This window comes from Benincasa hispida, chromosome 10 (genome assembly GCF_009727055.1).
Source record: "Benincasa hispida cultivar B227 chromosome 10, ASM972705v1, whole genome shotgun sequence".
In the NCBI taxonomy this organism is placed as follows: domain Eukaryota; kingdom Viridiplantae; phylum Streptophyta; class Magnoliopsida; order Cucurbitales; family Cucurbitaceae; genus Benincasa; species Benincasa hispida.
Genome location: NC_052358.1, coordinates 5703392 through 5729249, shown reverse-complemented (window position 1 = coordinate 5729249; position 25858 = coordinate 5703392). Strand labels below are relative to the sequence as shown.

General features: G+C 36.8%; 2 protein-coding genes across 4 annotated transcripts; one reads left to right on the top strand and one right to left on the bottom strand.

Moving 5' to 3' along the window:
- Positions 1-830: 830 nt before the first annotated feature.
- LOC120088552 (protein CLT1, chloroplastic) lies at positions 831-8432 on the top strand. 2 transcript variants are annotated; one of them, XM_039045941.1, is made up of 10 exons: positions 835-1465; positions 4358-4503; positions 5285-5322; positions 5608-5723; positions 6222-6321; positions 6402-6437; positions 6757-6807; positions 6917-7037; positions 7215-7340; positions 7770-8432. In XM_039045941.1, the coding sequence occupies exons 1-10, from the start codon at positions 990-992 to the stop codon at positions 7946-7948; spliced, it is 1389 nt and encodes a 462-aa protein (XP_038901869.1). In that variant the 5' UTR covers positions 835-989; the 3' UTR covers positions 7949-8432. The 2 variants fall into 2 exon arrangements, with proteins under 2 accessions (XP_038901870.1, XP_038901869.1); XM_039045942.1 differs by lacking the exon at positions 6757-6807 and having other exon boundaries at positions 831-1465.
- Positions 8433-9300: 868 nt separating this feature from the next.
- Positions 9301-21651, bottom strand: LOC120088360 (E3 ubiquitin-protein ligase KEG-like). 2 transcript variants are annotated; one of them, XM_039045587.1, is made up of 16 exons: positions 20817-21651; positions 18628-18996; positions 18285-18509; positions 17357-17482; positions 16922-17258; positions 16670-16827; positions 15546-15703; positions 14577-14698; positions 14305-14439; positions 13077-13201; positions 12764-12868; positions 12438-12671; positions 11733-12069; positions 11446-11634; positions 11046-11351; positions 9301-10931 (listed from the first exon to the last, which is right to left on the bottom strand). In XM_039045587.1, exons 1-16 carry the CDS (start codon positions 21530-21532, stop codon positions 9711-9713), a joined length of 4863 nt encoding a protein of 1620 aa, XP_038901515.1. In that variant the 5' UTR covers positions 21533-21651; the 3' UTR covers positions 9301-9710. The 2 variants fall into 2 exon arrangements, with proteins under 2 accessions (XP_038901515.1, XP_038901516.1); XM_039045588.1 differs by lacking the exon at positions 20817-21651 and adding an exon at positions 19288-20785.
- Between the last annotated feature and the right edge of the window lie 4207 nt (positions 21652-25858).

Genomic DNA, 25858 nt, shown 5'->3' with positions numbered 1-25858 from the left:
ATGACAACAACGATAAATTTACATTTAGGAGAAGATATCACGTGCAAGACAAAAAGATATATACACTAGTAAGAAGCTCGCTACACACACTCCGATATCTAAAGTGGGATTCATGAGACAAGTTGAGAGTGTTAAGGTTGAGAATGAATTTAATTCCTTTGGACTTGTCTACAAGTATTGAACGGTGTTGATGACCTAGATTCTTTCCTTTAGGGTTTCCAAGTCATCTAGGATCTCCTTTTCTCCCATTGAACCTAGGTGTGCGAGGATCACTTCCTCTAGCCATCTTGTCGGGCTTAGACTTGAGCTCACCCCTAGTCGAGGTCAAGTGTGTTGACTTGGGCCAAATCTTCTATTATGGCCTATTTTAATTTTGAAGTATCATTATTGACCCAAATCTTGTTATTTTCTTGACCATATTACCTTTATTTTCACGTATGTCAATTATGTCCATTAATCTAAAATCAGAGATGATACCGTTAATCATTCACAAATAATAATTTTAGAAAAGTTTGAACTTAAATGGATTTTATGCTGAAAAAGAGAGAAAAAAGAAAACTTTATTTTTGGGTCCCAAGCCTATCCCCAATTGCAATCATGTAAAGACTTCTCACCCCAATTGCAATCAAATCCTGCGGCCACCATCACTCCTGTCATGGTTAAACATCTTACGGCTGACATTTCACCTCTCGCGTTCCCCAAAAAGCTTCCAGCCCCCGTGGATTATCACCACGTGTCCATCATGATCTATCATCGAATGACGACGATAATCTCATTTGGATGGACTGAGCTCGTCCGCATCTGATCATTTTCCTCATATAATTATTTTATTATGGAGCGAAATTCGACGAGTCTTAAACCATTGAAGGGAAGGAAAGAAGGAACGCAGAGCATCGTCGAGAGAGACTGCGAGCACCGAGAGAACGACAATTGAAACACGGCTCCCTCTCTTTGAATTTTCCGGCCATAAATTCATCGCAGGTTGTATTATGTCATCATGGTCCCGCCGGTTCTCCGCCGATACCGCCTCATTTGGCGGTCCTTTTCGATTACGGCAACAACCGCGGAGCCTAGCGGAGGTTTCTCACCTCGGCATTTATAGAAACGGTTATTTACGGTCCGGTTGTGGATGCGTAATTCTACGGGCGCCGAAGCACCGGCGGCTGGAGGCGGTGGCGCCGTCGGGAGCTTGGGATCGATCGGACAGTAGAGAGGAGGATAGGGTGAAGCCCTGTTCGTACGCTGTGGGAGATCAGAGGGTGGAGGACTTGGCGAAGAGGAATAGCGGCGAGATCTTGGACAATATTAGGGCGGAGAAATTGAGGAGAAGCAATCGGACGGTGGAGATAGTGGTAGCAGCGGCGTTAACGGTGATTTTCGGTGTTGCCAATCGGGTGCTGTACAAGCTTGCTTTGATTCCTCTTAAGCACTATCCGTTCTTTCTCGCTCAGCTCGCCACGTTCGGGTACTTACCGCCATTTTCTCTCCACTTTTTCTTCTCTGAATCTTAATCAGTACCACCAGAATTACATTTCCTTCTATTTTTCATGAACTTAATTCAAACATAATGAACCGTCAATTTTAGTTTAACATATCTGATATCTGAATTTAATGCTTTGATTCGTGATTCTTCTTTGAATTTGGCTGGGTCATTTTTGGCGATCAAGCCGATTAAAACCACACTTTGTTCTTCATTCCTTATCCTGCCCTTCAATTTTCCAATTCAATTATTGAGGAGACTGGAAACAATGTGGTGGATAATAGTGGATAATTTTACAGAGTTAGATGTATTAAAGAAAAATTGCAAAATTTATATACGACGGTTTACAATTTCAAAACTGCATCCTATCCCACAGTGATTGTGACGGTCACATCCCTCACACGCCTCATTATTGAGGATTTCAATGTTTTTTTTTTTTCGTCTCAAATTCTTTTACACCATTTCGCCACATTTTTCTAATTAAAGGAAAATTGTTATTTAGCGACTGAACGTCGTTTTCTGAATAGTTTATAATTGCGGTTATTACATTTTAAATTCAGTGAAAATCTATTGAAAATGGATGAACCTTACACGGCTCTGGATGTAAAAGGAACTATTCGATTTAAACACAATTTCTAGTAAAATTTTGTAAAAGGCCGTGGCGGCTTACTGGTTATAATTTTCCTCCTTCCACTCATTTTTTAAATAAAAATAGTATTAATTTGTTGAAGAAGTCGTTGGTTCAGTCCTTCTTCCTTTTTGTTTAATGTCTGAATTGCATTTAAATATATGTATGTATGCATATAATTAGAAAGGTCGAAATGCCATTTTCCGTCTCGAAGTTCGTTTAAATTTAGTTCATATACATTAAATTTTTTAGCTACTTTAATTTCAATGTAAATCTTTTTTTAAAAATCAAATTTTGAAAGCATACCCACATATTGTATCATGAAAATTATTGTTTAACCAATTTTGGTAAAAATTACTTTTGAAAGACTGAATTTAAGATTAATGAAAATATAAAGACTAAAGTTGGACCACTTAAAGTATAGGAACCAAAATTGAACAAACTCAAAAGAATGTTGACTATAATGGTATTTTAACTTTTGAAAAATAATCTTATTCTTTCATTATCTTTTACCTTTTATGAATATTTTGATAGTACTTTTTAACTTATTTGAAGAATTTTGGGGGAATATAATCTTACTTTTATTTATCTTGTAAATTGGAAGTTGATGCCTTTGAGGGATGTTTGGAGTAAAGTGTGAAATAATGAAGAATAAGGAGTTAAAAAATTTAAAGAGTTTAATGTAAATAGTTGATAAAATATAAAATTGATATTTGTTTAGTAACTCCTGGCCACAAACACAGCCACGAGAATTTTAACAAAACTGTGATGGGTTTGTTAGAAAGAAAGAAATAGCAGCGACCAAGGACTGTTGTAGATACTGATTTTGGAAAGGCGGAAAGATTAAACAAAGAGGTTAGATTTTTAGAATAGAATATATATACGCAAAGCATGACGCCATCTTGCACTTTGATTAGAAGGGCTAACTTTGAAACTTAAAGTGACCCCACTTGTGTTGTACTAAAAGGAAAAAAAAAACCCAAAGCGGGGTAATAAATAATACTTTTTTTCTTTCCTTTTTTCTTTTTGATCTATAAATATTAAATACATAATAAGCTTTCGGTTTGATTTTCTTTTCTCAAATACCGTTTAAATTATGGTTTTTTCTAAAAAAAAATATTTAAAAGTAAGCATTGAAGCTTGACAAGGTTGGATGTATAATGGTGGGTCCAGTTTGAATGTGTATCACATATTATATGCTCTTTATCAATCATTAAAGGTGGAAACGATGTCGTTTAAAATATCTTTTTCAGTAGTGCACTTTTCTATTTTCCTGTCACAACCAGGAGTCTGTGGCGATTTTTGCTTCTTTCCATGTGGTCCTGAGAAAGACAAATTCGCTTTTCATGTCAATTTCAAATCGTATTGTTGCATATTATAGGAAGGAAAGGAAACCCCCAACTTATTGTTGTTGTTGTTATTATAATAATATAAAGAAGATCCGAACATGATAACAGTTCTTAATTCATTTGTTTTCTATTCCCGCGGCTGCTTTCCAATTTAAATAGCTTTAACTTTAATATAGCTCACGCCTGACGTCCCATTATTTTCCCCTCTTTTCCTCTCTCTTTTCCCATCCTTTTTTTTTCTAATTTAATTAATGAAAAATAAATAATTGGTGCATCTTAAATTCTTTTTGGGAATTCTGTGAAGCTCACGATAAGCGTAGAATTGTATGGGTTCAGATTAGTTGAAAGATGTGCAAAATTGCAAAATCACATCTAAATCATATTTAAGACTGACAAATAATTTCAATGTTCTTCACCATGTAGATTCCGTTTCTTTCAGGAGATTTTGCATTTTCATTCTATCAGGAATCCACTTTAACCTTTACTGAACCAGTCCATTACACAGTATGATTTTCTGATCAAACCAAGCACCAAGTTTTCAGCTTTACTGTGTTACATCATATACCCATATTTTATAAGTTACAGGAACTCTGTATAGCCGAATGTTTAAATCAAAACTTAATTGGTTCATATCACACCCACATTTTATAAGTTATAGAAACTCTGTAAGCTGACTGTTTTTTTGCTGATTATCATATCAGTGCTGCTGCTTCATTGACTGATTTGAATTATATACATGCTTTGCACACAAACTATTTATCTATATGTTGTTTTATACATTTGCTTCATGATGATATTGCATATCCAGATCATGTAGATTGAATGTTTCTTTGGTTGGCACTTATTTGCATCTGCTCTTGATTGGTTAAATTGATTTCTTACAGTTACTATTCTTTTCAGGTATGTAATTGTCTACTTTTCTATTTTGTATATACGGTATCACGCTGGCATTGTTACGGATGAGATGCTTTCCACACCGAAGGCCCCATATATTGTTGCTGGCCTCTTGGAAGCTCTTGGTGCTGCGACAGGGATGGCAGCAGCGGGTAATACCTTTTATAACAAGTTAACAACATCCCTCAACTCTGGAATGTTCCCGTTTTTTAAAAAATGAGATATATATATCTGTTTTAAGTATATATTAAACATAATTCGGTAACTGTCCATTCATCTATTTTTAAAGTCCTTGATTGAAATGGAGGACATAACAGAAAGATTTCCGGTTAAAATCTCCTTCATCAACACTATATCACATTGCCATTAGCTTTTAAAAGTTGATATTTTTTGGTTACGGTAGATTTAACTATTTAGTTTATTCCTAATATATAGTACGGAACTAAGTTTTTGGTCAATTTCAGCCTGTATATCTATTCAATTGAAAACTATTCTTTTGTGATTGTACTTCATTTGTTACATAATGTTTAATTTTCTGTTTTTTGTTTTCCAAGTTCATGCTTTCATAGTAATGATTTTCTGTCTTGTTATATATTTTAAGATACAATTGGAAAATGTTAGCCAAATTTAGACGTATCTAAACAAAATAGGATTTCTGGAACCTTTTTTTCCCTGAAATCTAGCTAAAACTTTTAAAATATTTAAAGAGTGGAAAATGTGCAAAGAAATTATGACCAAGACTTGTAACCTTAAAAAAAAAAACGGCTCTAGTTTTCTACATTTTTCTTAGTATTTCTAGATGCTAATTATTTATTGGTTTCGGATGGCATCTCCTCTGTAATTGTTACAATTTTCAATTTTGTAATTAGATAATTGCATCCTTGTTTTATTAAAATTCCTTTTTTCTAACTTGTGTTATTTTCCTTGGATAAGCCATTCTTTCTGGAGCATCTATTCCAGTATTGTCTCAGGTAAAGCAGAGTGAACATTTCCCCCTTAATTATAAATCACTTTACTCATTTACAAGACTGCTCGTGCTTAATTAAGTAATGCTATCCTAAGAATGAAGCGTGTGCTTTCTTTGATGAGATTATTAAACAAACAAGTTGTTCTCCTCTATAGGTGACCAGAGTTAATTATATAGGTGGAGTAAATCCAGTAACTACTAATATTACAAATATTTTCTTACAGCCTTCTCTTTGTTAAGGATTCTACACAATACGCATGCAAGTTATTATGGTCCATTTTGTTTGCAGACTTTTCTTGTGTGGCAAATTCTCCTGTCAACTATTTTCCTTGGGCGGAGGTACAAGACTAGTCAACTTCTCGGATGCTTTCTTGTTACCATTGGTGTAATCATTACTGTTGCGAGGTAATTTTTATTATGGGGCATATATCTTGCTCAAAATTTAATATTATCTTAGTTCTTCATTGTGAATTTGAATAAAAAGCATATGCTGTGCTTGTGAATAAACAATTACTGCAGCTGAACTTTGACGCAGAATTTCTGAAGATTACGACTTTAACTTGTCCTTTCTCTATAGAAAAGACACGAATTACTTTTATATGATCAAGTGATGTGATATGAAGGGATAAATTCGAGGCAGAAACTGGAGAGGAATATTAATTATTTGAAATGTTTATGAACTCATTTGATCAGTTAAAACATTGCATTTAGCATGAACTATGTTGTTCAATATAATAATATCTAGCCTTGTAGCTTACTGGCATAAGATCTTTAATTGATGTGGAAATCACTTTCATCTGGTTAAGCAGCCAGAATGTTTGCTGTAACCACGAGTTTCTTTGCTTGCATGAATTCTGTTTTGACGAGAGTTTTTTGTTTTTTTTGGCCTGTCTGCATATTCAGTGGTTCCAACGCGGGGCATTCCTTGAAGGAAGCCGGCATATTTTGGAGCCTTCTGATGATAATCTCATTCTTGTTCCAAGCAGCTGATACAGTTTTGAAGGTAGGTGGTGGCAAAATAATAACTGGTTTCCCAATTATTACGCATGTTTTTTTTTTTTAACCAAAAAAACTTTTATGTAGGAAATCATCTTCTTGGATGCTTCCCGTCAATTGAAGGTACATTATGCAGTATTTCTTCTTTTCTATTATTTGATAAGAAACAAGATGAAGTTTCTTGTAGTTTTTTAAAAGAATATTTTATCTATGCCGATTGTTAAAATCCTATATAAGAAGACTAATCCGTAAATCTTTCTTTATCTGGAAATCAGACAAAAAATTGGCTTTATGCTTTTACTTTCTTAAACCAATTTCGTGCACTCAAATTTTTGCGAGGGTTTGGTTTAATTGCATCTTCATACTTGTTGCCTGAGTTCGTTTTGTATGTGTCAATTCTTGATGCGTGGAGTGAATTCCCATCTGAATTGCTTCTGTACAGGGCAGGACGATTGACTTATTTGTTGTAAATTCCTTTGGATCTGCTTTCCAGGTAGGTAACAGTTAACACCATCAATTAGATACATCTGTTCTTTATCCCAATTTTCTGTTCTACTGTAAATTAAAAGATTAAGAAGTCATTTATTTCATGTCAACTGCAGGCAGTTTTTGTACTGGCTCTCCTGCCATTCTTGTCTAAGTTATGGGGTATTCCATTCGCTCAACTGCCAAGCTATCTTAGAGATGGCACGGCCTGTTTTCTAAATTATGGTTCTTTAAGTGGTAAGTTTGTCTTCCTCTTATGCTTTTTCAATAATCCGGAAAACGTATCCATTAAAGGGAAAAGAGGATTCAATAGTTTTTCACGATATTTGCCAGCTTGAACTTCCAAATGCTATCCTACATTTGTCATGTTTTGTGGTGTTTATTTTAGACACTAAAAGGATATTCTGATCGCAGGATGTGATGGCGCACCACTGCTACCTCTTCTTTTTATTCTTGTAAATATAGGGTTTAACATTTCATTGCTGCATCTCCTTAAGATATCATCCGCCGTGGTTTCTTCTCTTGCATCCACATTTTCAGGTACTTCCTCGCTTCCGTTCTCATCAGAAATCAAAATCATTTCTTCTGTGCTAAATGAAGGGTCCTAAGTCCCTGATGAACATTCCCTGTCTATTAAAATTCCATTTAGCTCTAAGGGGAAGAAGTTGGTCAATCCATCTAAATTTGACATTTTCATGTCCTTCACCATTTAGTTGGAAAGATATCTTCAGTCTTTATGCTGAATTGGACCTGTAATTTGCTCCTTCAGCCATGTCCCATCTTTTAGCCAATCATGGAACTTTGTGAAAGTTACCATCATGTTCCTTGTAGTTTTTCTCAAGTACAAGTTACTTGGAAAGTACACCCGAAATCAAGCAATGCCACAATTTCTCTCCTCATTCTTGCATATCCTTGAAAGTATGGATGCTTTTCTATTTGCAGTAACATTTTTCATTTTCACAAAAACAGTGCCAATATCAGTCTATATGTTCACCTTGCCACTCCCATACATCGGTGTCGCTTCCGCTCTTCCATCGGGGTTCGTAGCTGGAGCTGTCATTCTTGTACTGGGCTTGCTAATCTATGCATGGACACCATCAGGATCATCAGATACTAACAGCGCCACCTCTCACGTGCCAATCACTTAAAATCAAAATAATGTATCAACTTATGCACCATTGCCATGAAAAGATGCGCAGTGGAGCTCGTCAGTGAGCAAGAACATCGCGTTCTTCTTGTTCTCTTCTTTCATTCTTCCAATAAAAGATTCAGTCCGCATTCATGATGCTTCATGGCATAACCCGCATAAGCGTTGGGTGCTTATTTCCATAATGAAGTAGAGGGCCATTTGTAAGTTCATTAAGCATCATAGAACAGAAATATATTGTGATAGTCGTACAATTAGTCAGCTTGTGATTTCTGAAGCGCAAGTAATTTAATTTAAGGATGATAGATTAAAGAGCTGCTGGGGAAGCTAATATGTATATTGTACCATTATGTAGGCACCACAATTCTCCATTGGTGTAGTGGCTTCGGGTATGGTGGGAAGGGTGCTTTAAAAGCTTGTGTATAATAAGTTATTTTGTATTATTACAAATCAGTGTTCTGTACGTGGTTTTCTTCTCGCTCCAATTCTTTTTGCTTCATTGTCAAATGTCAACAATTCATAAGCAATAGATTACACCTAGCATCACCTTCATTTCTAAGTACTACAAGGGTATGGTGTCATTGTTGGTTACCCTTCCTATTTGGGCTGGTTTTTTAAATGTTTGAATAAGTGTTTTTAAGGGTAAAGAGGTATTTTAAAGATTTGTTATGGTGGATAACATTTTTACAGTTAATTATTCAATATATGTATCAAAAAATTTTAAGAAATCAAATATATAACCAAATTTGTCAACAATAAAGAACCAACAATGTTGTCTATTAGATTTAATATAAAATTTACTGTATATTATATATATATATATATATTAGCATATAGTAAAAAACAGTTAGAAAATCAATCTAAAACACTCTTGACCGAACACACAATTGATCTTACTCCATATTTTCAAATTGGTAACAATTAAGACCAAAAGATTTCACTAATATCAATATTCAGTTTTTATTAATTACAATTTAGTATTTGTAATTTATATAAATTGGTACAAATTTTTAACTATATCAACTAATTATTATAATTAATTCGTTACAAATTTCAAAATTAAGACTCGATTATTCGAACTTCAATGAAAGAAGAAGTGTGTTTGTATTTAATAGACAAGTGGATATGGTGAATTGTTTTACACTAGCTTCTGAACGAACAACCATTGACCATTCAGTAGAAGAAATATGTGGATCTTTACATACTTCAGCATGCTACCATGAAAACATAATCCAAACGCAGCCAACAAATACCTTCTTTTTCTTTTCTTTTCTTTTCTTTCCTTTTTTTATTTGGGAGTTGAGAAATTCTAATATCACTTTTTCAAAAGGAACCATAGATGCAAAAACACACTAGACGAATAATAAAACATTAGTATATATAATGACTGGAAAATTATATGTACATATGTAAATAATATATCAGCCCTCTCAGATAACTAAAAGCATTTCTTTATATAACTCAACTTTATCTACAAGCACAACGATATATAAAAAGAGACCTTATCGATAGATGATATGCCGCCACACCAAAAGGGGCATTGGTCCTTTGTTTCTTGCAACCAACGGTCCACATCTTCATCTCCAACTGCAATTCTCCAAAGCATTTACGAGCAATACTCCACACACTACTGTACGTGGCGTAACGCGCCGTTTCGAATCTACGAATTGCCTCAGTATCCCAAAGTCCCACTTGGGGATCATTCTCTACCGAAGCGTTGAATTAGTATGCAGACCTTTAAATTTAGGGTCCTGAATCAAAGATCAAGTAGTATCATCAAGAACAAGGTCAGCAGGGTCCCCAATCCAAGGGCGTCCTTCCCTCCACCTGAACTTAACTCTTACTTTTCCATTTGCATCAACACCTACTACTTGCCCTTTACTAGCATGTGTCTCCATTCCCCATCCCCATCTAGGGATTTTTAATCCTTCTCGAAATCGCACCATGTCGCCGACTCTAAAGGGTCTCACCTTCTCCATCTCCGAGTCCTTGCACATCCACAGCTGCTCCATAAAGCAAAAGGCAACCCAAAGCTCCCCATCCTCCATTTTGTGGATCACCCCAACACTCTGACGAGAAACGTCCCCCCAATGGTACACAGGCATTACAATAGATGGCTTCACCTTCACCCAGTCTCCAATTTTGAGTTGCTCTTCCTCTACTAAAACAACTTCTGATGGATCAAGTGTCCATGGCTTTTGAGCAGATGGAGAAGATACTTTAATTTTGCCATCTGCATCGATTGCTGTTATCGAGACAATGCTGGCATGAGAGTGGCCCGACCACCCAAAACGTGGATTTGTTACAGAAGATTTCACCTTCACATGCTGACCAATATAAAATCTTTCCATCTTTTCAAGTTTTGAAGTATGTCCCACCCACAATTCTGGTTCTCTGCAGAATCCTACCAGAACAGAACCGTCCCATTCATTTTCATGATAACTTAATCCTTGTACAACACCAATACTCCCAGTTGGCAATGATTTCCGTCCATCGGTATCGTCTTCTTTTAATTTCACCCATTCACCCACAGCATACATTTGCTCTACCTCAAAATCTGCCGGATCTCCTCTCCACCATCCGGACAAGCCGAACAATGAAACTCTTATTTCTCCATTAGCATTTACAGCAGTCACAACACCCCTTGAATTCGGATTAGCGCCTCTCCATCCCCATCTCGGTTTAGCCAATCCAGCACGGAAATGCACATACTGGCCAATTTTTATTGGAGAAACTTTTTCCACTTCTGTGCAGTGTACAAATAATTTCCCTTCATGAAAACAACACGCCAATTCTAAATAAGAGTAATCTTGTATACTGTAAACTACTGCTATATTTTCCTTCCCAGTATTGTTGGACTCATAATTTGATTTTGTTCCCAAACACTGCTTCATTCTAACCCAATCACCCACTGCCAATCCTGATAGCTTTTCTGCATCACCCGGAGCGACTCTCCACAGTTTTTTCTTTCCAGATACTCTCACCTGAAAAATAATAATAATAATAAAAGTAACTTAAAATAACATTTTTAAAGTTCAATATCTCTATCTAAAAAAAAAATGTAAACTCCGGGAGAAAAATTATGTATGAGAACTAACATTTAGAGTTCCATCCATATCAATTCTTTCAATTTTTCCCGAAGAGGCTGGTGTTTCATCTGACCACCCAAGTAATGGCTGAGTAACAGACGGGAGGATATGAACCTCTTGTCCCACTTCAAAAGGTGGCACCTTCTCAATGTCGGTAACAGAGCAAGGAAAAGTTTTACTCCTGAAGCAGAATGCTACATCTACATCTCCATCCTCTTCTAAGGAAAAAATTATTCCAATGCTGCTTCGGGGTACGTCATCCCACCCATATTTTGGAGAGGGTACAGATGTTTTCACCCTAACCCAGTCACCGACCTGTTTGTGCAGAAGCAAAAAGAATATCAGGTGAACGCTCATGCTTGACACAAGTGCCAGTGTTTATGTGATGACTTTCCCTAAAAGAAAATACCTTAAATTTGTCCACCTTCTCCATGTCAGATGGATCTACTTTCCATGGTCCATTCCGATGTGGTAGGTCAATTATTAAGAGACCATTACTTTCAATATCACTAACTTTTCCAACGCTATTATGTGTCTCGCCATCCCAAGGGAATCTAGGTTCAGATATAGAGCGTTTAACACATACTTGGTCTCCAATCTACAAGGAAATAAACACAGCAAATTCACCAAGGATAAAAGAAATGAGGCTCAGTTCAAATCTAAACCATAACAAAATCGGGAGAATGAAGCACTCACCTTGAAGGGGACAACAGGTTCAATCTCCTCAGGTTCACAAAGCCAAGGGCTAGGCAAATAGCAGAATTCTATCAGCAAGCTACAGTCTGGCCTGATACCATACACAACGCCAATACTTCCTGGAGTTACAGCTCCAAAGCCATGTTTTGCAGCAGGCACAGTATAACGTACACGGATCCAATCGCCAACTTTGAATTCTTGAAGCCTTTGAAAATCTGCAGGGTCAGCTTGCCATCCTCTAGATGCACCAGTAAATCCAATTCGTATAATTCCTTCTTCATCATCAATACACAAGACAGTTCCAATGCTGTCACGTGATTGTCCAAGCAACTTAAACCTGATAAGAATTATATCCACACTTGATGAAACCTTTTTTGGGGGGTTAAGAGAAGTTTCATTGATCAATTAAAAATTAAAAAATAAATGAATAAATAATTTTTTTAAAAAAAATGCATAGCACAAGGCAGTCAATAAAATGGAGAAGTTGTAAGTTGTAACGTGATATGGAAGGGGATATATATCATGTGCCACCAGATGAAATGCTACATTATCTGTTTAGCGATTGAATAGGACATCCTGGCAATGTAGTGCCCTAGTACAGTAGCACCTTAACATTATCAACATTAATTTCAAACGAGGAATATAAAGAAAGCCTGTACATCAAGTTGAACTTTTATCAATTAGTAAAGCAACAAAACATCTAACCTTGGCTCTCTCACGTCAGGTTTAAGTTGCACCAGCTGTCCCCTATCCATAGGAATGACTTTGATGATCTCATCTGCCAAAACATGTGCAACACCGGAGCAAAATGATACAGAAAGACCATCACCACTATGGGAACCCTGCACAAATCCAACACTCCTGGGTCCTGCACCTTGCCAACCATATGCAGGATTTGCCACACATCTTTTGAATTTCACCCAATCGCCCACTTGAAATCTAGGGGGGGCGCAAAGTTCATGTCAGACAATGAACTCAATGACTGCATAAATTCTGCAATGTAAAGATCAGTATAGTGGAACTTCACTCACATCGTTGGGGACAAATGAATACCCTTCTCTGCTAGTCCATCCATAAGCTCTTCAAAAATCCATTCCCGAGGTAGGGCTTCCAACAAGTCACAAAATGTCTTGCCACTATTTTGCAACCATTAAAAAGGACATTGATAAATTAAATTAATACAACCTAAAGTGAGTTATCACACGTACATCAATTATATGATATATTCTAGATGAGAAAAATAAAATGAAAATGAAGATACTTTACTTGAAGAAAAAAGTAGTGGCTCTTAAAAGTTCTCTTAGAAAATATTATATAAAATAACTGTATAATCATAACACTTGCCTGTGGTTCCTTACGCCAATAGCAGCACCTGGATATTTTAGTATCAATAATATGCATTCAAGACATTCGCGTATGAACTTTGCTGCATCTGCTGCTATATGGAAGGCATTGTCACCATCATCATCCTGATTACAATCACCCAAAAAAGTTTTATCAGGTGGCTGGAAGCATGTCCACCAAAAAACTTCAAGATGGAAATACACAAAAAGTTAGAAGTATTTATATGGGAAAAAGGGACCATCCGTTAACTATGTTAAGGGCATTGTCCGCAAGTTATCTTCAACCATCCTCAATATGAAGGGATGACGTCAAATCTACGCACACAAATCTAACGGTAAAATCTCCAGTAGAACTTTATCCTGTATCCAGAGACACTGTCTCACAACCTCCCCATTACTGCACCTGAGCACGGATTCCTCCAACAAAAAGATTCGATGTGACAGCTTCATTCACTTGTTCCTCAATGCACCACAAATGTCTTATGGATTAAGATGAAAAATATGATCTTGTGATTACAAAGTTTCTTCTACATAACTTCATTAAATTTCTCATTATTCAACTCATCAAGTCCTCTCTTCCTCACTCCGTACCAAACTTCTACTTCTTTTATTCTCCTCTATCTTCTCTTCTTCTGTTCTAAGTAACCCACGTCGGTAATCCCTATCCCTCTCCGCTCAATTTTGATGGAACCTATTGTCATTGAGAATAATTTTTACCCCATTCTGTCATCATTGTCAGTGCAAATGATGAAAGTTTCTCCCTATTATTGGCCATTAGAACACTTTCACATGTTGGATCCTGCACCTAACAAGTTCCGTTTCATCTCTCACCCTCCTAAAAATTTCTGACTTGAAAGGCCATTTAGAAGATCCTCATATATTCTTACGTTCCATTCTAGAATTTTTCATTCAACAAAGGTAGTTACAAGAGAAAAAGCTAACCTTTTTCCTACGTCCTTTATGTAATTTTTGTTTCCGAAGTCACTTTGTTATCCATAATGAACTCTTAATACGGCATGTTTTCCTTGTTTTCATCCCTTTCTGTCTCATTGCAAATCAGTTTCTACTTTCAGGACCTTTTGAAAATTTACTGTTTCTCTACTATATGCTAGCTGTTGGCTACTGATCATTTCTACAGTTCTCAAGTACAACATAATCTTTTGAAACATCGTTTGGGGTTCTATTCAATCACATTAAATACCGTTTAGTAAAACATAGAGAAGGCCAACCTGTAAATTACAGTCTGCTCCAGCAGACAAGAGTAATTGAACACATGGCTTTGCACCTCTTGCCAGTGCCAAATGAAGAGGTATTGTGTTGTGTAAGTTTCTGATATTTACATCCACTCCAGCATCAAGAATAATCTAATAACAAAAATAAAAAATAAAAATAAAAATAAAAAAAAGGGTAACATTAGCAATTTTGAGCTACCAAGTTTTGCCAGTCTCCTGCAATCATGCAATAAATTATGACAAGCAAACGAATAAAATTGTAATATCACCTTCACCAATTCTATATCGTTAGCCATGGCAGCTGTATGCAGAACTGTTCGACATTGTTGGGGATCTTGGGCTGCTGGGTCAGCTTTAGCCTTGAGCAGAACTCTAACAAGTTCTCTTCCCTCTACAGTGAATAGCAAACAAGGAAGTCAGATAGCAACAAAAGTAGGGGGGGGGGGGGGGGGGGGGGGGGGGGGGGGGGGGGGGGGGGGGGGGGAAATTGATTTGATACTAAATCTTCGTACCATAATCAAGCATTTTCAATTAGGAAATTAGCATTGGAAATGTGTCATCGCGCTTACACCATATAAAAAGCGTAAATAGAGGAAAAGGTTTACTTTTAATGAAGATTAAGCAATACTGCATGTGACTAAAACAGATTCCACTCTAACATGTGGTACAACTAGGGAATGCGCATGGTAGTCATCAGTCCAAAAGCAAACCAAGCACTCATTCGCTTACTCCAATGCCCTCCTTGTGTACTCCAGTGTCAATGGGATCATCAGTTTTTAAATCTTTTCATGAGTATCATCCTCCGTGGAACCATTCTTAGAAGGTACATCAGGGTCAAGCATCGGAATTGTGAGATAATGGAGTCATTTGTGAGTTATTATAGGGAGAAAAAAAAATTGTTTTTAAACAAGAATAAGAATAGATGTCATATGAATAGGTTGAAGATATTTGTTTATGACATTTCCGTAAACTAATAATCACATTGCATCACCACCAAACTTACAATGGTGCATGAAATTTATGTTTCTCGTGAAAAATATGATCATCAAAGAAACCCAAGGGTGTATCCAGCAGTTTTAGTAGTAAAGTTTCCGTGGTAATTTTATTTCTAGGTTAGATGAAACATAGGTGTCAGAACCACTTCTACTGTTATGCCTTGCCTCCTACGCATTGCAGAAGGAATCAGATAAGGAAAAGGCTGAAGAACATGGTTAGAGAAATCCCTGTAACCAGTTTACCTATCTCACGGTCTTTCTTAAGAGCAGCTGCCATGCATAGAGCTGTTCCTGTGGAACTTGGTATATCAATAGCTTCAGAAATCTCCTCGGGCGATGCAAGTTCAGCCCACCTCTTAACAACATCTACATTTAAAGATGTGATGCACATATGCAGAGGCCTGTTGATGATAACAATAGAAAATGTTTGGTAAACAACACACTTATATTATTATCATGGAGAATACTACAGCTTATGGGACAAGACCACTGCATATTGACCACATATCCCGAGAAGAATTCAGTAGCACAAGAAAGAATGTTAGAATTAGAATCTTTGCATTGTTCATTATTTTCAGAGGACACGGTAAGGAAGTAGCAACTAAATAATAAATATTTCATGAGATGCATCCTTACAAAAAGAGGAGTAATGCTGAAACATATATGCTTCTGGATGCTGTTTTGGTGAAAAGCACACAATTAAAGCTCCAAAACATGAATGCTAAAGTAATCCTTCAAAGCCACTTCAGTTTTCTCAATTTAAAAGGAAAATTGAGTTGATTGGAAAAGTATTTCTTTCAAGAGCTGAGCTAAGAAGGAAGGAAGGAGGGGTTGTCCCCTTGGTTTGTTGTGGACTAAAAATATATATATAATAGCTATGATTTAAAAGTTTTCCTCCGAATTTATGCAACTCAAATTTTTAGAGTTGAAAAGTTACCCAAATAATAAGTTGGAAACATTTTGCCCCTTGAGAAAATTTTGGGGCTCACCCCTGATTTTTTTTAAATACAAAACCAAACATGTCGATGAAAATAAGAAATTTATATAAGGGACAGACTTGCCAAAAAGGAAGGGGGAAGAAGAAGACAATTAAAAAAATAAAGCTTTCATTTGAGAAGAAAAAAGAAATGTTTAAAGCATCACACACATCAACTAATCTCAAGGCAGGGGGAAACTCCAGTAAAGCAACCAACCTAACCAGAGGATAGCTCAACTAGTTAATGGATATACCTCGATCAAGAGGTCAAAAGTTCAAATCCCCTCATCCCACATTTCATTGAACTCGAAGGAAGAAGAAGAAGAAGAAGAAGAAAGAGTAAAGCAAAGCAATTATAAATATTTAACAACAAAAACAGTTTCAATCTTACGTTAAGTTTTTTGAATTGAGAAACCCCATTGATTTGCAACCTCCATGCTCCATAATTACAATTGCACAATGAGTAAATTTCTTTGCAATAGCCACATGCAGTACAGATTCACCATTATCATCAACTGCATTGGGATCTGCCCCAGCTCGAAGTAGTTCCTGTAATCACCACAATAGCCTTACTGTCCGAGAGTATATATCAAAAAAGAAAACAAACAATACTTGCCTAAAAGGTGGATGTGTAACAACTTACACGCATACAATCAGGTTGCCCATAATATGCACAAACATGAGCAACAGACCGACTAAAGCCTTCCATCAACCTAAACATACCATTAGCAGATTTCCTGATAAGAGCACGCACACATTCAGCGGATCCAACAGCTAAAGCAAACACTATTGGTGGATTCCCATTTTCATCAGGGGAATCTATATCTGCATCACTATAATCCAAGATTGCATCAACCAGTTCCGGAGAACCCCTTCTGCATGCCAAATGCAAAGCAGTTTGTCCTTCAGAATTATGAGCTTCCAGCAGAGAGATGACAGAGCTGCTATTATTCCCTGACGCAGATTTGGAAAGAAGATCTCTGCAGATGTGGGTTAATGAGTTGAAGATTTCAACAGCCAGAAAAGAACCTAAAAGACTTAAGAGAATGGGAGAACCCATATGACAAAAGAGCCTAACCTGACACCGTTAACATCCCCTTCAGATACAAGTTGATGAAGATGGTTGCTTTTAACCTGAAGGATGTCCAAGACAGAGGTAGGGGATTGTTCCAGCCTATCAATATGAGGAGAACTTGCCACCTCGCTGAATTCCACCAAAGCAAATGCATCAAAATGTATCAACTTTTTTTTTGCTAGATAAGAAACTACTACACTGAAAACATGATAATAAAACATACAAAAGTGAGGACTAGGAAAGCCTTGGCCCTAGCTAAGCAAGATACAGAAGACTTTCCAATCAGCCTAAATCAAAACTATGCTCTAAGCTGTAGCTAAACCAACTATATATATATAAGTTCATACAAAGTAACAGCTACAAAAAACTATCTGATAAAACCAAAAAGAGAAGGATGTCTCCTCATCCCAAAGAACTCTTTTGTTTCTTTCCTTCCAAATTCATAGAAATGTGCCTTATGAGTACCATTATCATCAAGACCACCATAAATTTGACACAGAACAGGGGACTCTGAAGATAAATGCAGTAAAAGCCTTCATATGAAATATTTGGATTAAAAACCCACCTGAATATTTAATGTCAAGATGATGAAAAATTGTTAGAATGTGGCTAACCTTGTGAAATTTCAGACTTTTTCATGGTGTTCTCATACTAATTCTTTTTTTAATCACTATTATTGGGATGAACTCTAAGTTGGGTTTTTTTTTCCCTTTTTTGGGGTGGGAGGTGGTGAAGCTCCAGTATAATTTCCAGAAAAAAGATACAGATGTTGAGAGTGATTCAACACAGGAGAGGGTAAAGGACTAAAATAGAATTTTCAACTAGTCAAAAACAATAGGAAGGGTAATAAAATCCGCTGTGATTACATGATCAAATAATTCTGTACTACAAAAGAAGGAGAAAAGTGCTGTGACAAATCGAGGAAACTCACACGGGTCTAGTAGGAGATCGGTGAATCCCTTGTAGATGTCTAAGAAATATGGCAAGCATTGCATGGAAAGTCGGTCTTTTCAGCGGCTTGTACTGTAGGCATTCACCAATCATCTTCCATAATTCTCTGGGAATCCCAACACCTACAATACTTGCATATTGTGGAGGTAGCTTACCTTCTTTGACGACAGAACGATAAATTTCTTCTGCACTCAAACCAGCCCACCTGAAGAACCCATCTTTTATTAGCAAAGAATGCAAGTGACCATAAAATGTGGAAGAAGTAAAAAAGAATACAAATGACCATAAAATGTGAAAGAAGTAAGAACTAAAAAGCAACATACGGAGTGGAACCAGTGCACATTTCAACAAGGGCACAGCCAAAGCTCCACACATCAGATTGAGTGGATATGCCAATTCCATCATCCCTAAACAAATGCAATGGTCTTTTCAAAGGCTCCCACGCCTCTGGAGATCTATAATGCGGACTCAAAAACAGGCACTCCAAACACCAATGCTGTCTTGATGACTCGTGTTCTGGTGGAAAAATGCCCGCTCTATGACAAGGTTTTTTCAAAATCAATGGAAGCCCATAATCGGAAACCACAGCATGTCCATTTGCATCCAGGAGAAAATTGGATGGTTTCAAATTCATACACAAAACATCAGCTGCATGAAGTTCAACTACTGCACGTGCAATGTCTGCTCCAAATCTGAATTCATAAATACATATTACAAGCAAGCAGAATAGCAACAAGAAGCAAAGAGTTTTTAGAATAATCACACCTGCAAAAGTTGATATCAGAAGATCAGATATTTTCGTGAAGTAATTATTAGTCCAATTGGATTCCATCCTTTAACTTAATCCCAGAAGGAAGAAACTAAAACTCTTTAAACCAACCATAGTATCAATGTCGGGTGCTAGGGGGCTGAGGGATGACAGAAACTACATGTAAAGCACCAAAGAATGTGCAGAATAATTGTTATGTATTTAAAACCACTACCTTCTCGTTCTAACTGTGGGCCTCGGCGAGAAGATGGCTTTGGAGATTCAATTGTGAAGAATTTATGCTCTGAAAGCAAGTTACTGTGCCTAAATTATAGAGTCCCTTGGGGCCATTGGTGGTCTAACCTTACAAACCTAAGGCACTCTAAACGCTGCTTGAAAGACATCGACAGAATGCGAGACCTTATGATCCCTTGAGTGACTTGAAAAACATTATACTCTTCAAGGACATGTGGTGGGGCAATGAATCTCTCTCTTTCAAATTCCCTAGAATCTATATGATTTCCAAAAGAAAAGATCCTCGTGACGATGAAATTTAAAATATGACCTCCCTTTTTAGAATGTACGATACAAAATAAACCTCGCTGATGTGGAAACTTTGACTTGATATCCCATAAGACAAGTGGGTCTAAGCAATTCTATTAGGAACTTTAGTTACAAATCAACAGCAAAAGAGCTATCGAGTGACCTAAATTTAATCCCCTTGACTGTGATCATTTCAAGTGAATTGGGAAGGAATCTTGTCCCAAATTTTCGTGAGAAGTTTTCATTTGGAAACTTTTTGCAGTAACTATGAACAGCAGTAATAAGGTTCAAGGAAGGAATTCTAAAAGTTGTCCGTTTCTAAGTTTCCTGCTCAAAAAAGTTGTCCTTTTCTCAACCGATGTATCATGTGTAAAGACGACAGTGGAACCAAATAGTCAAGGACATTCACTCATCACCACCTGACGGCCTCCTGCTTTGGAAATACTCCAACACCACCAGTAGTCTGCATCCTTGTAAGACTAAGGCTAAAACATCGTGGTTAGTTTCATCCTAGTGTTTTTATGAACCTTGTGGCTAGAAAGAAAGAACAAAGTCTTCTTCAGAAAGAAAGAGAGAGAGATTCTTCTCTACTTTGGGGGATTGTGCGTTGATTTCATAGCTATGTCTTTGTCCCTGTTGTCTAAACCTTCTAATCATAATGACGGACTTCTCTACTTGCTGATTGGAAATTTTCTCGTGTAACTTCCTTAGCATTGGTTGAGACTTTTTCCATTTCTTGTATTTCATTTGATCAGCGAAGTTGTTTCTTATCCAAAAAAGTAATAATTGCGATTCGAACAGAGGAAAGCAATAACAATTCCATCTAATGGGACGTGTCAAGGTAACCTATCCTTGTAGCCAAATATATTCCCAGGAAAATAAAAATCCAGAACGAACACGATAGTTTTCAAATTGCGTATTGATGGCGATCTGGCAAGTGATCAAGTCTGAGCAGCTTTGTAAACAGAACACAGCAGATTTGTGCTTCTAAGGAATACAGAACTTCCCGATCCTTCACAAGCCAGAACAACGAGATGAGCACCAAATTCGCGAGTTCGGAGGGATAGAAGTTGCGGCAGCACAATACTTTTGGTGAATCTGGATATTAAACCCAAGCTTTCCCCAAGCTAAAAGAAATTATAAAGTAGAGGTCCACAAGTAAAAAAGTCCAACAAAATAAAACCAAACTCAAACACGATATAAGACGAGGAGAAGGATCACCTGAGAATTTGCTCGAGAGTGAGGCGGCCGCCACTCCGCTGCATCTCCGACTGAACCGACCCAGGGAACCAGTCCATAACAATGCAAAGATAATCCTCCACCTTCAGCACTCCAAGAAAGGAACATACATTCCTGCACCACATCGACGCACGCCTCAGCTTCTCCAGCTGCTTCTCCACCCAATCCAAATCCCCAACATTCCCCATCCTCACCCGTCTCACCACCACTCTATGCCGACATCCACCGACTCTAGACCTCAACCAAGCAAACCAAAGCTCCATTTCCTCCCTCTTCCCTCCATCGATCTTCCTCACCAACTTCAATTCATGGTCCCCAAACCCCTCTCCACACCCGTGGCAGCCGGAACTCCTCCGCCCCCGGTCAGACTCATCAACCCCATCCTCATCGGCTCCAGCATCGTCGTCATCGCTATCGCTAACCTCAGCAGAGTGAGAAACGGAGGCAGAAGAGATCATGGGTAGTATAGCGAAATTCTTGGGAAGAGAGAGCACAGAATTGCCGATGGTAGACACATGGCGGCATTTGGGACATGTGAGAGATGGTTTAGGTGGGGTTGGAGCAATAATTTGAGAGAGACAGTGTTTGCAGAAAGTATGGCCGCATTGAAGAAGAAGAGGGGCTCGAGAATCTTCGTCGTAGTGAATTCGGCAGATTGAGCAGCTAGGGATTCCGACTCGCTTCCATTTCTTCGGCATGCTGCTGCTGCTCTGGCTGGGTTTTGCTTTTGGTGAGAGAGAGATGAGAATCTAAGAGGAAAGTTTGAAGGGGGCGGAGGAAAATGAGAGGAAAAGCCGTAGCAGAAGATGGACTATGACATTATATAAGATTATTATTATTATATATAATGTATATTTTTTTTTCTTTTTTAGTTTCTTTATTATAGCCTTCCTCTTCCTACGTTTCAAACTGACCGTTTGACTTTGGCCTACCCTCCGCGGTACGTGTATGCCACGTAATCATGACCCTTTATCAAATTATTCACCCCCGTCTGATTTTCATGGGATAAGGTTTAAAATGTAGGTATTAATGAAAATTGTCTTAATTTTATAGAAGTTTTGATGAAAATATTGATAAAATAAAAATGTCGATTTCAATAGATATTTTTAGAAAAAGTATAAAAATAAAATAAATTTAATTAGTAAATAATATTTTATGATTTTCAAACAAATTAACATGTCTATTATATACATTATATTTATAGTAATGACATCTTGATGCTAATTTTTTTTGTTTTTCATAGTTTTTTTTTGTTCAATATAATGAAAATAATGATTCACTCTTCATGTCGATGTTGAATCCATGGAAACGTAGAAATATCGACGTGTAAACATAAATTTAATACCATGGATACTCTTAATTTTTTTGTCTCCTTCCCTTGTATAAATACTTTCTATCACTCTAAAATCTTTATGCTTAAATTACGAAAATAATGATGAGGAGGAGGAAATAAAAATTAATAATTATTATAATATTTTTATTGGGATTGGATTTCATTTTCTATCATATAGTCTTTGAAAGTTAAATCCATGTACTCGGAAAAATTAAAAGGATATTGTACTTTTAGAAACTATTTAGGAAAATATTGTTGTTTTCAAACTATTTGTAAAAACATTGTTGTTTTAAATAAGTCAAGGGTCGAATTTTCAACCCTAGACCTTCCTTTTTTTTAGAAAAATATTGTTGTTTTCAAACGGATTTTGTCATCTTTGACTAAATAACGAGCTAATGAATCTCTTTCTTTTTGCCGCTAACGAGCTAATCAAATTCGAGAGCGAGATTATGAGAGACAGCGAGAGTTTGAGAGAGCGAGAGTATGAGCGTGATCGAGAGCGATAGCGAGATTTTGATAGAGAGCGAGAATACCGTACAAATTTCCCTTTTTTTTCCTTTTTAATTATTACACATTCCACATTCTTCTTTCTAATCCTTTATTCTTTTCTTTAAAAAAAATCCATTTTATAAAAAAAAATTAAAAATATTTATTATTTTATTTAAACTCTAAAAAGAATAAATTAAAAATAATAATAACTTATAAAAATAAAAAATGTAAATTAAATATCTCATTTATATAAAAATAATTATAAAAATCAATGTGTCCCACAAGACGGACGTCGTCGATTTCGAGCTGGTTGTCGTCGTCAACTTCGAACTTGAGGTTGCTCGGGTTCTTCTTGATGTTGCTCTGGTACCTCTGCAGGCGCTTCATAATATAAATATTCATTATGCTCTCCACGACCCCGACCATGTCCATGCACGTATGAAGACGAAGGACCAGCCTCTGAGTTATAATGTCCTGAACCAAATGTTGGCATCATCATCATCGGACTAACATGATCAGTTTGACTCTGCGTCTGCGTCATAGGGGGCAACTCTTCCACATTATGTGCAACCTCATCAAACTCATCCTCTTCCCGAACAGGTCCTCTACGTCTAGGAGTTGGTGGAGGAACAATAGGTATATCGTACATATAATTAATTTCCTCCATATAGCTTTGGTTATACTAACATATAGCAAGAACCTGGTTCGGATCATTCGCAGCCTCACGGAGTCTACTATTGTTCGATCTCTGTGAATTTAAAACAATTAGAAAATATTTAAAATAAATTAAATTAAAAAATAGATAATATTCATTTATTTACCAGATGACCACAGCTGCTCTCAGACGAGTGACGTAACGCCTTGTGATATTATCATACCAATGAATATATTATAGAGTGACATCTGTGTCAAACTGTTCAAGAGAACCCCACTGCAATAAAACCTTGCACGATAGTGCCGTCGCACTACCAAATGTCCAACTTTTTTCGGACCAATCTCCAGTCCTTAGGTCAATATCATGCAGTACGGGTTCAGTATTACAAGGCGATGGATATCCTACTGAAAACCGAATTGTCTCATCACCTGTTCATGAAGATGCCAGTCACCAATGTGAAAACATATGAGATGACTCGTCGTCCGCCATATGTTTTGACTATTCGTACAAAAAATAGGCAAAGTATACACAATAATTTTGTACGGCTCCCAAATAACCTGAAAACACAAAATATTATATTAGAGAATATTAAAGACAAATACAATAAAAATGTGAATAAAATAATCAATTAGGTTTAGTGTAATGTACCTGTTCAGGTTGAAGCAGATCAAACATGTATCTATACTAGTTGACTACATGTGTGGTTGTCCTAGTCATACAAAATTTGTCTCTCCACCTAAATTTTTAAATTGATAATTTAGAATTTAAATTAGCTAGATCAGTGATATAAAAATTAAATTGAATTAAAACAACATACCAAGAACCTAGGCTCGTCTAACTAACTGAGCGTCATTAACATGATGTAGCTGTGGAGCCATTGTTGGAAATCGCTCCTAAGCCATAGTTGTAAAAGTATGAGAAGCCAGCTATCTCTCGAACCTCAGGTCTTGTTGCTTTACATAGTTGTCTATACAACCATGCCAAGCATGCTCCACCCCATGAATACCGCCCCGCATCATGGAGGTTAGCTAACAGTGGCAGGAACATCAAGTGAACAAAATGACTTGATTTATCTTAAAACAGAATTCCACCCATCAATTTATAGTATATATGCTCGCACATATCTTATGACGGTTTCCTCGTTTGCATCATCTGTGAGCTCACGAAATTGTGTCTAACCATATTAAAACTTAACCTTGATCCTTTAATCTTTGTCGGCAGGTGGGGTCGCACCGAGGTACAGTTGACAAAACTGCTAACCAGTCATCGTACATCACTCCGGTGACCGACTTACTATCAACAAGTAACCCCAACAACACTTATATGTCTTGTAGAGTGACAGTGCACTCTCCACAGACATATGGAATGTATGTGTCTCGGGCCTCCATCTTTCGACCAAGGTTGGATCAGATGCCAGTCCAACTGAATAATCCTAATCTGACAACTCCATAGAATCCAGATGTGCGCAGTAGCGGTAGTATTTGAGGGTGGAGCAGGATTGTGCGCTGGAGAAACTGCCTCTCGACGTCTGCCAAGATATTTCTCCAGTAGTACGATCTCGCCATACAACATATGATCGATGAATGGACTGGTCATACAAAACATCGGATCAACAGGTCCTGGGTTTAAAGACATGATCTGAAATAATATATATATATATAATAATATATAATAATATATATTATATTAAAATTGACTATAATTGAATAGTAGAAAAAAGTGTGAGGGTAAAGAATAATGTGAAACTTTATTGATTACAATAAAAAAAATTGAATATACAATAGATTATTATAAAAAAAAAAATGAATATACAATAAATTATAATTAAAAAATTAAATATACACTAAAATGAATATATAATAACAAAATTATTTATTTTTCAATCCCTAACTATCTGGAGCCCGTCTTAGTAACGAAGGACACTTCTTTCGATTATGTCCTAACTGGTTACAAAATCCACATCGTTGTCGAGTGGCTGGTTCTATTCAATCCATCCTGTTGTGATAACGTGAACTTTTCGGTCTACCAGGTTTTCTCAACAACGATGGATCAGGATGTAATACGGGCATATTAGGGTGCGTGATCCAGTAATCTTCATGCGGTACAGGTTGAAATTGAGGAGAGTAACATTCAGCATACGTTGACAGTTTGTAGTAATCCTCAATAAAATCTGTGTAGTTCATGTTAAAATGTGAACAAACGGCCATAAAATGCAAGCATGGAATGCCGAATGCTTGCCACTTGTTACATGAACAGTACCGCTCGGACCTGTTTAGCCTCAATATTTGAACGTTTCCTCCTTTGGCATTGAGACTATAATGTCCGGTCTTCACATGAAACACACCTTCATACCTACTTCATGTTTACTAGATCGTGCAACAATTTATTTATTTTGTCGTGTGCATACCTGGATTTTTACTCCACTTAATATTATAAAATATGTTTGAAATAAATTATTAATAAAAAATATATATATATAAATAATATTGCCGGGTGTATTTATCTTGACTTTCCAATGCATCCCTTATTTATTCTCTTCTTTTCTCT